Source organism: Erythranthe guttata, chromosome 3, assembly GCF_056151865.1.
Source record: "Erythranthe guttata isolate IM_541 chromosome 3, IM_541, whole genome shotgun sequence".
NCBI classification, from domain to species: Eukaryota; Viridiplantae; Streptophyta; class Magnoliopsida; order Lamiales; family Phrymaceae; genus Erythranthe; species Erythranthe guttata.
Genome location: NC_142535.1, coordinates 678,586 through 691,729, shown reverse-complemented (window position 1 = coordinate 691,729; position 13,144 = coordinate 678,586). Strand labels below are relative to the sequence as shown.

The 13,144-nt window shown below is 35.9% G+C and overlaps 2 protein-coding genes across 3 annotated transcripts; both read right to left on the bottom strand.

Moving 5' to 3' along the window:
• Positions 1 to 5,269: 5,269 nt before the first annotated feature.
• Positions 5,270 to 7,419, bottom strand: LOC105953636 (increased DNA methylation 3). The gene is made up of 3 exons (XM_012977310.2): positions 7,331 to 7,419; positions 6,241 to 6,614; positions 5,270 to 5,736 (listed from the first exon to the last, which is right to left on the bottom strand). The coding sequence occupies exons 2-3, from the start codon at positions 6,581 to 6,583 to the stop codon at positions 5,495 to 5,497; spliced, it is 585 nt and encodes a 194-aa protein (XP_012832764.2). The 5' UTR covers positions 6,584 to 6,614; positions 7,331 to 7,419; the 3' UTR covers positions 5,270 to 5,494.
• Positions 7,420 to 8,314: 895 nt separating this feature from the next.
• LOC105953660 (AT-hook motif nuclear-localized protein 10) lies at positions 8,315 to 12,386 on the bottom strand. 2 transcript variants are annotated; one of them, XM_012977337.2, is made up of 6 exons: positions 12,226 to 12,386; positions 11,245 to 11,749; positions 10,818 to 10,870; positions 9,337 to 9,468; positions 8,730 to 8,891; positions 8,315 to 8,632 (listed from the first exon to the last, which is right to left on the bottom strand). In XM_012977337.2, the coding sequence occupies exons 2-6, from the start codon at positions 11,705 to 11,707 to the stop codon at positions 8,381 to 8,383; spliced, it is 1,062 nt and encodes a 353-aa protein (XP_012832791.2). In that variant the 5' UTR covers positions 11,708 to 11,749; positions 12,226 to 12,386; the 3' UTR covers positions 8,315 to 8,380. The 2 variants fall into 2 exon arrangements, with proteins under 2 accessions (XP_012832791.2, XP_088671466.1); XM_088815340.1 differs by lacking the exon at positions 12,226 to 12,386 and having other exon boundaries at positions 11,245 to 12,043.
• Between the last annotated feature and the right edge of the window lie 758 nt (positions 12,387 to 13,144).

The following is a 13,144-nucleotide window of genomic DNA, read 5'->3' as shown; positions in this document are numbered from 1 at the left end:
CCGACTCACATTTAATGCACGTCTTCTCCAATGTCAGGAATAGCAGAGAATATACAGACTAGATGATTTGGTAAATCAATGGTCTGGGCCTATCTAAGGAGCCTACCTGAGAGTCGATCGCAGGGGCGAGAGGTGGGTCGCTCTAATAACGAGAAGGCAAGGGCGAGAGTTACAAGATATAGTTTGATATCTGAGCCAATTAACATATATTTATATGCCCCGGCCTTGCGAGAGGAGGGTTTACCCCGCACCTTGGAGGTTACTATTTTCTTTTTCTTCTTGGGCATGGCGGCGCGTGAGGAACCAACCACGGAGGGAGGAGGAGGAGCCTCTCCAGACGAAGAGGAAGAGGAGGCCATGGGTATTTGAAGGGAAAAGGTGAATAAAAGGAAAGCAAAAAGAAAGCAAAAAAGAAGAGGAGTAAGTGTACCTGGAGAAAAAGAGAGCCGGAATAATCGTCGGAGGGGGAAGAAACAAATGCCGGAAAAGGGGAAGAAAGGGCAGAGGAGAGAAAAATGAAGAAATGAAGAAGAAGGGAGTATTTATAACGAGGGAGGGAGTGACATGAAACGACGGCTGCACAGTTATCCAGGGCAATACAACCGTCGCATTTAAGTCGAAAAGACGGGTGTCTCCTCGGGTGAAGGGCCGCAACTTTGGGAAGTGTAACCGGCATAAAAAAAAAAAAAAAATAGTAAATAATAAATATAAGAAGACTGAAAGTCAAGGGAAATAGATATATTTTTAATTTGCCAAATCTTTTGGGATCGAGGAAAGGAAACATACTCGCGAGAGACTTTAGATATGTCCCCGCGAGCAGGGGGCTAGTTGATTCGGTAAAAGTGGCCTTGGCCCATTAAAAGAAGGCCCGGTAAGGCCCAATAATTGAAATCTCGCGGGAGTCCGTTTTCTGTCGAGAGGAAAGGAGGAGTTCCCACGCGAGAGAGGAGGATGGGAACAGTGGATACGATTTATGAAGAAGATCAGTGCCGCCGACTCACATTTAATGCACGTCTTCTCCAATGTCAGGAATAGCAGAGAATATACAGACTAGATGATTTGGTAAATCAATGGTCTGGGCCTATCTAAGGAGCCTACCTGAGAGTCGATCGCAGGGGCGAGAGGTGGGTCGCTCTAATAACGAGAAGGCAAGGGCGAGAGTTACAAGATATAGTTTGATATCTGAGCCAATTAACATATATTTATATGCCCCTCCCCAAATGTCAAAAGTTGTCAGAGAATATGCAGTCTAGGGAATAAGCAGCCTACAACACTGTTCATCAAGAAGACATGTCAGTTTAATTTAATAGTCATTGGAAGTCTGAAATATTCTTGACGTGACAACAAAAATGGAACTGGAGTCCGTATTTGGAGTCCGTTCTCACAAGTTCTTTCTATAAATAGTAAGAGATTAATTCAACTGAATATATGATCTCTCATACCAAAAATATAGACAATTTCTTCTTTAATATTTCTCAAATCAGAAACATACTGACTTAGCCGTCGGAGTGCTAACTTCGGCATCAGCCCGATTTTCCCTTTTTGTGTTCTTATTTGCAGAATCCAGTAAATCCATCAACACATCCGGATCCAAAAGATCTATCAACCTATTCGGACGAATCACATGTACTATATACATGTGACGTATATTTACAATAAATGATTGCTTATAATTTTGCAATTAACTCGTAATAACAATAGATAATCTTGAGTTATGGTTAAATTATGAAAACCCCCTTTCAGTTTGGGTAATTACAGATACCCCCTCAACTATATATTATCTTACGAAAATACCCCTCCAGACGTAAATTTAGGGATATTAAGTCGGTAAAATCGAACCGAAATTTCGGTACGCCAATATTTCGTACCGTTTTCCGAGCTGAATATACGATTTGGTTCGGTAATAATCGAATTACATGAATTTTATGTAAACAAATTTAAAAAGAGGGGATGGCTGTAATTACCCTAACAAAAAGAGTTTTTTTCGTAATTTGACCATATCTCAGGGGTGGCCGTAATTTGCCCTTATTATAATTATTGATTATCTACTTTCCATTGTCAAAGGTGGTACGACGTTGTAGGATCGATGAATGCGGCCAACAATAACTAAATGTTGACACTTTTTTTTTACTTAATTTGATGAATATTAAATTTTCACATGTACCACTATACAAAAATTGTCATAAAAAAAAAAACCATAGTTAAATGAGTTTTATCCGAAGAAAAACAAAGTAAGAAAATGGAAGGGCAACAACAGCTGAGGAGAGAAGATTATCAAGAAAAAGAAGAGAGAGAAACAAAAATGCAGCAGTTGCCATTGGAGAGCAGCCCATATTTGAAGCACACCGATTTGGGGGAATATAATCTTATGGGTCACGGTGCCGTCGAGTGGCAGCTCAGCCCAAAGGGTGGCGGTGCCACCACCATCTTCACCTCCGTCGACGGAAATCGATTTTCTCCTAAACAGGCTGATGCCGTCGATAGAAAATTGAAGTGATCATCAAAAGAAAATGAAAAAAAATGTTGTATTTAATTACTTGTTGCTAATTAGAATTTATATTTATGCGTTTTAGATTTTCCTTTTTCTTTTTTCGTGTTTTTTTATTTTTCTATGTCGGATCGGAAACGTTGTATGAAAAATAAGCCCGAAATCGTCGGTTGTTGATGTATACGTTCGTTGATTGTACATGTCCATTGGTATTTGAATTCGTTCTCGTACAATAACTTGTAAACCACATGAGAGAGGTAAATTGCGTTGGTCAAGCATTATGCAACGAGTTATTGAACTCGGGTTTTTTTTCTTCCCCTTGTGCGCTTCATCATCAGTAATCTTAATTTATTCTATATATTATGTTAATTCACGCTCCCATAAATCTATTTAATAATTTTCTTAATTACTGTGCATCCAGCTTAAACGACACTTAAAATTAAATGGAGGGAGTAACTTTTTCAGAACTTAATTACTTAGTAAAGCATTTTTGTTTGATTTGTTTATCGATATCAAAGATCGAATTTCCTCTTCGATTTCAGGCATACATATATATATATAGATGCTACTCGATAATTATGTTTAAATAAGGTCTCTAATTTATTCGAATTTCATGGCAATACAATACGAAAAAGTGTTGGCCGATGTTTTTAGCAACGATAAACACAATTACAAGTATCACTCAAAGTACAGTATGCTCGTAAGACAACGCTTCCCTCTAGCGCCTTTTGGCATAGTTTTTTGCAAAGGCTTATACTACACACTTCTTTAGAACTTCGCAGAAAAATTTCTTCGGAACAACGGTTTTTCTTTGCGTTCTCGCCTGCAGAAAGAGAAAATCGTTGGCATTTATATGCATTATAAGAAACAAATAGACATTTATTTTTTAAGAAAAAAAATCTAATTTGTCAATGTTAAAATCGATGTAAAAAAAAATATATCACCTCTACAAAGTAGAACTAGAAATAGAAGAACGACGAGACGAACCGAGCTTTTCATGATTCTAAAGCTTTTCTCCGTAATTCTTGAAGAGAGTTTAGGTTTGTGTAGAATAGGTGGAGATGATTGAATTTTTATAAGTAAAAATAAACAATTCATATCAGATTTATCAAAAAATATTTGTTAAATCAGTAATTGTAAGATTCATACAATTATAGATTTTCCATATACTATTAAATTTATAAGGAATAATGTAATTATGTCACTTATATTATCTGATTTCCTCTTTAATTTTCATTACTGGGTGAAATTAATGGAGTCAAATTAGAAGAAAGAAAAAAATCAATAAGACTTTGTAATTAGATAACGAGAAATATGATGTGATTCCATATTTATAAGCCTAAATATTTAAAATGAAAAATAAATAAAAAAGACCTAACATAATTAATTGAGAAAGTCGTCTTTCAATAGGGTTTCTTTTCGAAATTGAGCCGTCATTAGGGTTATTTCTATGTTGCATCCGGTGAAGGTTACACTGGAAGGATTTTTATCGTTGATCTACACACACCAATGTGAATGTGTGTTTGCGTATTTGTGTGTTTTTAAATGGTAAAGATCTACCCGGTGTATTTCACCCAGTGTAGCATATTATAAACGCGTATATTAATTAGTAAAACCTTTCACTTTCTTCACACAAGGCTGTAAATTGTAGAGGCGATTCGCTAAACACCTCTGGGCGCTAATACTCTTTCACATCAGGACATTCATATTTTCACATTTTGCTATAAGTCCCTCGGACAGTAGACTGAAAATAGTCATTTTAGAACGAAATTTTTTTATTCCCCTCCAATTCATCCGGCCTCAAAACCACACCCACTCCCAAAAGTGGCATTTTTGCCCATCCCTACTAGTCCTCTGTCGCCGACCGTCTAATTTTCGTCAACCACATATTGGAAACATGTTATTTTCATTGGTTTTCGGCCTAAGATGTCTATTTTCAATTTAAATTCTCCAATTAAGCTGTCCAATTTTAGTCTAGACTGTCTATTTTCAATTTAAACTTTCCAACTAAGCTGTCTATTTTAAGTCTAAACTGTCTATTTTCTGTCTAAGCTGTCCGAGGGATTTATAGCAAATTCAAAATATCCGCACAGCCTGTTCGCATACAAAATATCTTGATCATATGTGGTAACCGCCAATATCTTGGTCGTTCGGCCGAAATTTCAATCACCAACTCTTCGAGCGCCATAGCGTTTGCAGTAATGTGGGACCCGAACTCCAACTCCGACGGGCACCCTAAGAATCCGGACATTCCATTCTATTACACATATGATCAAGATATTGGCGAATACCACATATGATCAAGAAAACGGTAGCTACTAAAGCGTAAATTGCTCGTTTTTCCTTCCCTGCGAGTATAGCATGATGAGCCCAAGTTACGGCAGCTCCGGATGAGGGGGGAATAAGGGTATTAAGAAAAGGGATTTCCCAAGGATCTAAAACCCCAATCCCTTTTGGGGGCCAAATACCTCCGATCTCTACCGTAGGTGCAAAAGAAGAATGAGAAGAAGCCCGAAAAAAAAGCAAAAAAGAACATAACCTCCGATACAATAAAAAGAATAAAACCATATCGAGGTCCTAATTGTACGACTTTGGTATGATGTCCTTCCAACGTGGATTCACGAAGAACACGGTTATTTTGACAATTATAATTTAGATAATTTGTTAATTCTATTTTTTTTTTTTTTAATTTGTTATAGAATTGAACATATTTAGAGTTTCGTTAGAGCGTTAAGTTATATACAGAGATACACAGTTTAGTTTATAGAGCTTAATAAAAGATTAATCTAACAAAATTAGATTTAGACTGAATTAAGGAGGTTACATTTATGTCTTTGAAGTACATTGTCAAAATTCTAGCTAGCTACGATTTCAAAAAAAACGCATAAGTTTCATCTGAGAAAATTACGTGAAAATAAAAACGAGCTAGCTAAGTAACGACAAAATACGTGCGCACGGCAAGCAAGCTGATCGATTATGTACATATTCACCACACACGAAACGGAACTAGTGATCGTATTTAGCAACGACACCTTCAAAAATACCGTCGGATCTGAAGGTGGGAGAAAACAACCTAGGATCAACGGGGCCCGGCAAGCTGAACAAGAGTGTGAATGGTCCAGGTGGACATTGCTGCTGCATTTTCATTACAAATACTCGAGAGTATTTCGACACCGTATTGCCACCTGTCGTTGTCACACCTTGGATATACACCTTCCCCTCCCTTCGTATTTCACAGCTGAATTCACCTGATTAAAAACGAAAAAAGAAAAAATTTAATTTGTGAATATAATTTGGAGCAATATTTCGGATGCACTAAATTATAAGTCGCATACATAATGCACATTCGAAAGCTTTGAGCATCCGAAAGTAGGGTTAATTGCATCCAGCACCCCTGTGTATACTCTAATTGCTAAATAACTCCCCGTGTTATAAATACTAGCAAAATCCCCCCAAAACGATTCAATTTTATTAGCAAACTAACCCCTAAAAAAGCATCATTTAGGGGGTTGTGTGCTAAAACAAATGCATCCTAGGGCGGTTTTGCTAATATCTATAACACGAGGAGTCTTTTAGCAAGTCGATTCAACAGATGGGTGCTGAATGCAATAAACTCTCCGTAACTATCTCAAGTTTCTTCATTTCGACAGTTCTAAAAAAATATATATAAATATATCTCGTCTCATTAAGTAACACATACACGATAAATAAGGAAGCGAATAAATTTTAAAAACATAGGGTATTTAAATTACCGGGATCTTTCTTGACTCCAGGTAGAGCAATGCAAAAATAATACGCGTTTTTGCTAACGCCAATATCGACAACTCCTACGGGGGGGCCGGTTACTCCTCTACACGCAGTCCCACCGAAGCAAATAGATTTCTTCAAACACCACTCGTCCATTTTCGGCATGGGTAGCATGGGCATCACGTACGACTGCGCGAGGTTGCATGCTATCGGAGGTGTGGACACCTGTAGAGAATCATCGCAACGAGGCCTTTTCTCACCCTCCGCCTCGTGATTCACATTTTCGACTTGTGTTTTGCTTCTTTTCCATGTGATTTTCTTTACCTTTGCTGGATCTAAGCTATCCATCGTCCCAGATTAATGCTCGATTTTTTGCCAACTGCGATGTAATAAATTAAGTCGACTTAGAGATAACATCGGAAATTAATTAAGATGGGGCAATTTTCTTTACGACTTCGTATAGAATTTTCGAACTCGGTCACCGTAATATCGGAATCGTAACTACAAAACTGCTTAATTAGTTATTCATGATTGCAATCATGGATGAGTAAAATGCATTTGCTAGACATCTAGAACTGCTACAAAATAAAGCGACGAGTCGGAATCTTTTAAACTCGAGCTAATCAACTCATTCGCTCGGCTGCGATTATCATTTAATCTTTACCGTAAAGAAGTAATTTTTATATTTTATTTTTTATTTTCTTAAAATCACAAATTCAACCAACTTGAACTGGCTACACTCTGAGCCACATTATAGCTACAACAAATTTAACTATCTAAACATTGAAAACCGAAACCGAAACCAAAAACCCGAAAACCCAAAAACCGAAATAAATAGTTCCAAATTAAAATTCTAACACACATGGGCGTTCAAGAAACGGCACCACCTCAACCAGAACAAAAAATAAAATTAGCTTCGATCAGAAATTAATAACAACCAAACGGGCTAACCAATATTAATCCACACAAAAGCTAATTAAAAATAAAATTAAAAAGAAGGGGGGTTTTAAAAATTGAAGTAAAGAAATAAAATTTAACAAAAAAAAAATACTGATTTGGGTGAAGATAATTAGGTTGAAGAGAGAGAGTTCTTACCGAATTAGCGTATTGGTTGATTCTTCGGGAGAGAGAGGTAAACAAGAAGAGCTGTGTTTTAAGGCATGTAATAGAAACGACACTTGTATTGTATTGGTCTTCTTTCTATTTTCTTTTTTTTCTTTTCTTTTTTTTTTCTTTTTCCAATTACTATTAAATAAATATAATTTGGGGCTCACTTACAAAGTTTTATCTATTTCTTTTCTTTTTCTATAAATGATAATTTCAACTAGGGGTGGAAATCGGACGGATGGTATAGGAATTAGTGTTTCCGAAAAAAAAGATTCCATTTTTTTTTTTTCGGAAGTGAAAAGCAGTTCCAATTTTGTTCCCTAAAAATTAAAATCGAAATTTCGGAAATTGAAATTTAAAAGCTTGTTCCAAAATCGGAAATTTTCAAATCATAATCGACCAAATTCGAAAAATTCCTATTTTTAGTAACCAAAAGTGCAAAATACACAATAATTTTGATATTATTAGTATATTTTCAAAAAAAAAATCAAAATTTTGAAATTAATTTCATAAATTGAAATTGGATCGAAATTAGAAAAAACCGGAAATTCAAAATTGGAATTTTCAAAATTTTAACTTCACTACCAATTTTCATGCAAAAGTTCATTGCCAACATTTACAAGTTTAGCGTCATATTTTGTTGAAATGCTCACTTTTCGAAAGTTCACTGTCAATTTTTATAAGTATGTAAAAACTAAAGCACGCACGGATACATATACGTATACGATTAGAAATTACGATGCGAATTTATAATAAATAAAGATGAAGCAAAAATAAATAGGTTAAAGAGAAGAAATAAATCAAAAAGAACTAACCACCAACTTTATACAAACAAACAAACCGCAACAGCCGCAGTAGAAACGGAAAAAAAAAAAAGATCGGTTAACGAAGAACCTAACTCGACTACGGTGGCACGAAAATGCAGCCATTGGGTCTTTCCCTTTTTCCTCCGAAAAAAAAATTATAATTTAATAATAATAATAATATTACATAGCAACTAGTACCTTTTTTTTCTTTTTATAGGAAGAAACTATTTATTTATTTCCAAGGCATGGATGACATGGCTTGTGGGGTTATTTCGTTAAAAGGATGACCACCCGTCATATTTAACGGGCTTAACGGGCCCCCATCGGATGACTCACTCTGCGTTCCTCGTGAAAAAGAGCTGCTGCCGCCACCCCCATCACCACCGCCACTGCCACCAGTGTTCACTCTCGCCGGAACTGATGATGCCCCCTTCTTCCTCCCCCCTTCTTTGTGCCCGTCTGGCAGAAAGCTTCCTACTATTACCTGCAATTATTACATCGGAAAAATGAAAATTCTAACACGGATTTATCAATAAATAGTATTGCACGCGTTTTAATGATATTTTATCGGACAAGCTAACCTGGGTTGGGGTAGCTGCGATAAGTAAACCAGCGACAGAACCACCTAAGACACTGCCATCTGGACCAGCTAACGAGACACTTAAGCCACCTGTCCTTCTTTTCTGGCCGCCAACTTGAGATAGCATGAACGAGCCAGAAAGCGATAATATATCAAACCGGCCCTACATATCACAATGTATATAATTGTAATCAAGTTAATTTCAAGAGCAACTCGATTCATTCATTATTCCATATTATAAGATTCCTTATAATCCATCGCATTGCAAATGAAACGTGGCCTAAATTCATAAACGTGCAAATAAAATTTAAGAACTTGCCGATAATAGAGTCCAATTTCATGAACAAACATCTGATATACGTGGTAATCCACATCACATATTCAGACAATCGGATTATACATAAATTTATTACGGGTGCAAGAAAATAGATTAGCTACCAAACCAACTCCAAGAAAGTTGAAATCTTTTATACCCCATTATTATATCTTTGGTTATCAGATAGATTTTAAATTTGGAAAATCCAAAACAAAATAGAGATTAGATTTATCCTTAAATGAAGCAAAGAAAGCGAAAAAGGAATATATATATATAAAATACACCCACATACCTCATAAGTAACGGTTCCGCCAGATGTTGCAGCCTGGCTGAGTGTCACAGTCGATATGGTACCGTTGGCAGATAGGATACACACAGCCCTTGGTCCGTTCTGAAAAACAGCCATTATTTTCGAAGAGACATCCTGCAAAATTAATTTAGCTAAAATTACAAATCACTGAATTTATCATATTCCACTCCTTTTTCATGTAGTAGTCGAGAAGGACCAAAAAATTGATAGAACCCCACTTTCCGGTTTTCGGAGAAAGTGGAGAAACAGTGTAGCACAAGCTCCAATCTCAATGTTATATTCATATAAAATGTTGTACGATTCAATGTGATACATCAGCGTTGAAATAAATGATAACAGATACCTACCTACTAAAGGTGCAATATTCGTGAAATCTCTCAAACGAAAAAGGGTACATTATATTTGTCAATTAGCTAATAAAGACTCTGATAACCTAAAATTCAAGGGGAAAAAAACGAGGGCCTGCAGATAATGAATTAATAGACCAGAAACACAGATAATAAAGATTATAAGGAAAAAATTATAGCAATCAATTTACCAAATAGGATATAACCAATTAATATGGTCGAAGGTATTTAGGCTTAGTTAGATGTACCACGTGACAGCCGTGATAAACAACGTCATAAAACAGGAAAGACGATAAGATTTGTTATTAACATGTAGATGATATGACATTTTATTCACACGGACAGCAAAAATCATTGAATATTTTATCCTGTCGATTATATTTAGTATAAGCAGAATCATGTAAGCAATGCTGTCTCTCGTAGCTCACTTGCTCAAGTGAAGTCCGAGCAAGAGACCACGGTCAACATGCCAGGTCAACAACATACCATACAGTTGGTTTAAGAGCTGGTTAAGGGTCGTAAATGTTGAAATTCATGAGCCAGCAAATTTGACATAAAACAGAATTTTTTTTAACCAGATATTTCGGCGGTCACAAAAGCCATCATAATTTTAATTTCATTTCAACCCCTTTTATGTACTTTTTGTTCCCTTCAATTTGTGAAATTTAATTTTCTTTCATCAACAATATCTTTATCAAAATAAATTAAATTTAAAACATATTTGCAAATTAAAGTTCAAAACTTTTTAAGTTCTTAAATCCATTATTGTCAAAACTTCAGCATTTATAATCTTATTTAAAATTAATTTTAATCAATTTAAGTTATTAAAATAAATTCCAGATCGATCGTATTACCGGAACAGATTGTTAACAGGACAAACTAATCAGCAGTGACCACCATTTCGAAGAACTGGCCCCTTAACCACCTAAATCAGTTAGAGTTAAAGAACAACATTTTATAAACTAAGTCGTAAAGATTCGTTCCTAGTTCCGATTTATCTTTCATGTTTAAGTAACATAAAGGGATAACAGATATTGCTAATCGTAACCAAAATAACGAACCAAGTTCCATCGACAGTTGACTTAACATAAAAGAACAAGATTTAAAAATATTGACCTCTCCTGCATTCACATTGAGAACGTACGGTATGAATCCGATACCAGTTGAACCTGCAATCAAACCATTTTTAATCATAGCAATAATTAGAATATTGATAAATTAAAAAAAAAATAGTGTTTACTTAATAGCAATGATGCAATTAGAAAACAAATAAATAAGGAGTTGTCCAAATTTAGACACAAAGGTTCCACCATACATACATATATAGTATCCCTCTGCCAATGTACAGATAAGACTTTATAAAATAGTATTTCATATAAACCATGAAATCAACACCTATTTTTAGTTCATTTCCAATATTAATAAAATAAAAATAAATAAATATATAAATAAATCAAACCAGAATCAGACAGACCAGTTAATATGAATAATATAAAATAAAAAAGCAATCTTTTTTTAATTGACAAAAGATCGCTTACTGTACCTAAAGCTTCCTTTTGCTGCTTTTTATTTCTCGAGCCACGAGGTCTGCCTCTGACCTTCTTACCACTCGGTGAGCCAGATCCATCCGCCGCCGCCGCCGCCGCCTGAGAGGGTAGATGAGGCGGCGCCGCCGTCTGAGAGAAACCCTGTGGCTGCTGCTGTTGAGGCGAAGAAGCCATGGAGAAGGCGATGTTGCCATCTGGTGCGTACTTCCTCGGCCGCCCTCTCCTCCGCTTCTGCTCACTCGAGTTTCCGACGTGGTTCACCACCATGCCGCCGGAGGGGATGGATTGGTACGGCGGCGGCGAAGAGCCCATCTGCATGAACCCGGAGGCGCCGTCGCCGGCGTAGGGCATGCGCATTTGATGTTCCATCTGAGTTTGTGAAGCCGCGGCGGTTACGTTGAACGGCTCACGGTTTGCCATCGCCGCCGCCGCCGCCGTCGTTTCAGATGCACCAGACATATTACAATACCGAAATTACCCTCGAGGGTTTTCGGAAATTACCTGAGCACCATGAGAAAACAAAAAGGGAAAATAAATTATTCGCAGATCTTCACCAGTATCTAAAGAAGTAGCTTCTCAATTTCATTTCTGAAAAAACAAAACCCCAGAATTTCAAATTTCGAAAAAAAAAAATTGATTTTATTTATTTATTTAATTAATTAAAAGTTCAATTCAGTAACGGGAAAATTGAAAAATCTATAATTAGCAACACGAAAATGAATAAATAAAAAATAATAATAATACAGTGAAGTGGAGAGCTGTACAAAAACCAACAGCATTTCATTTTCGCACTACAAAATTCAGAGAATTCTCTGTATTTTTACCAAGGGATCGAGCGTAAAACATCAAAATTATTCTGGAAAATTCACCAATTTAATTTTTAATTACAAAATTGAGGCGCTAATTAGAAAAATAGAATAAAAAAATTAAAGAGAGAGAAAATCACGAAAAATAGAGAAAAATCAGAAACAACTCACCAATAAATTTTCTGTACAGAAGAGCGAATTGAGAAGGTCGAGAAGGTGGGGGAAGAAAAAGGAAAATTGGTAGGGATTGTAAATTAGAGAAACAAAAAATAGGGTTTTTGCGGAGAAATGTTTTTTTTTTTTTTTTTATGTATATATGATAAAATATATATGTATATATATATATTATTATTATATATAGCCTTTATTATTTCTGTTTTTTTTTTTAGGTTTCACGAAAAGAAAAGAAAAAATAAATAAACGTGGAAGCCGTTTCCAGACGCGCGTTGTGACGACGCGTCGTTTTCTTAGTTGATGTTTTACCTATAACGTGAATCTGGAGTTGAGATTCTAGAGAGTGGAAGCAATTTCCTACACGCGCGTGTGGGTGTTCAAAGTGGTATTTATCTGGTTGAATCATAATAAATAAATAATGGGCCAAATTTGTGGAATTTCATTTTGTTTCAAAATATTAAAAAAAATAAAAAAGAAAACGTTACTTTTGGAGAAACAAAATCAAATAATCCAGCCCAATGACATTATATTATTGGGACTATTAGTCATAACCCCCTCTAGTGTTTTTTTAATAATGGGGGATCCAGCCATATTTTCAATATTGGTGGGAAACCCACTATTTTAATTAATCCCGAAAATAGCCTTATTTGAGCCACGTAATGTCTGATAAAATAATCACGAGAAATCTGGGAAATAAACTGCTGAAAATTGTGAGATTTTATCCCCAAATCTCGCTCTCCATAATCTTTCCATAACTTCCACGGTAAAACCTAAATCTGCTAGACGACTACGCCGGCAACGAAACCTGTGAGTAGAGAAATTGAATCGCAGCCAAATTCTTAAACTCACCCACCCACCAAAATCAGCGATACACCCATATTGTATCGTGCACTGTGTTAATAAAAAAAAGGAAAAA

Bases quoted from the DNA above. Each gene is read 5' to 3' on its own strand.
- LOC105953636 (XM_012977310.2), bottom strand. From the start codon at position 6,583: ATGGATAGCTTAGATCCAGCAAAGGTAAAGAAAATCACATGGAAAAGA. The intron at 5,737-6,240 runs GTAATTTAAATA...GTTTTTAATCAG, and splicing joins TGGAGTCAAGAAAGATCCCG to GTGAATTCAGCTGTGAAATA.
- LOC105953660 (XM_012977337.2), bottom strand. From the start codon at position 11,707: ATGTCTGGTGCATCTGAAACGACGGCGGCGGCGGCGGCGATGGCAAAC. The intron at 9,469-10,817 runs GTCAATATTTTT...TTAATTTTGCAG, and splicing joins TCAATGTGAATGCAGGAGAG to GATGTCTCTTCGAAAATAAT. The intron at 8,892-9,336 runs GTATGTGGGTGT...TGTGATATGTAG, and splicing joins GCGGAACCGTTACTTATGAG to GGCCGGTTTGATATATTATC.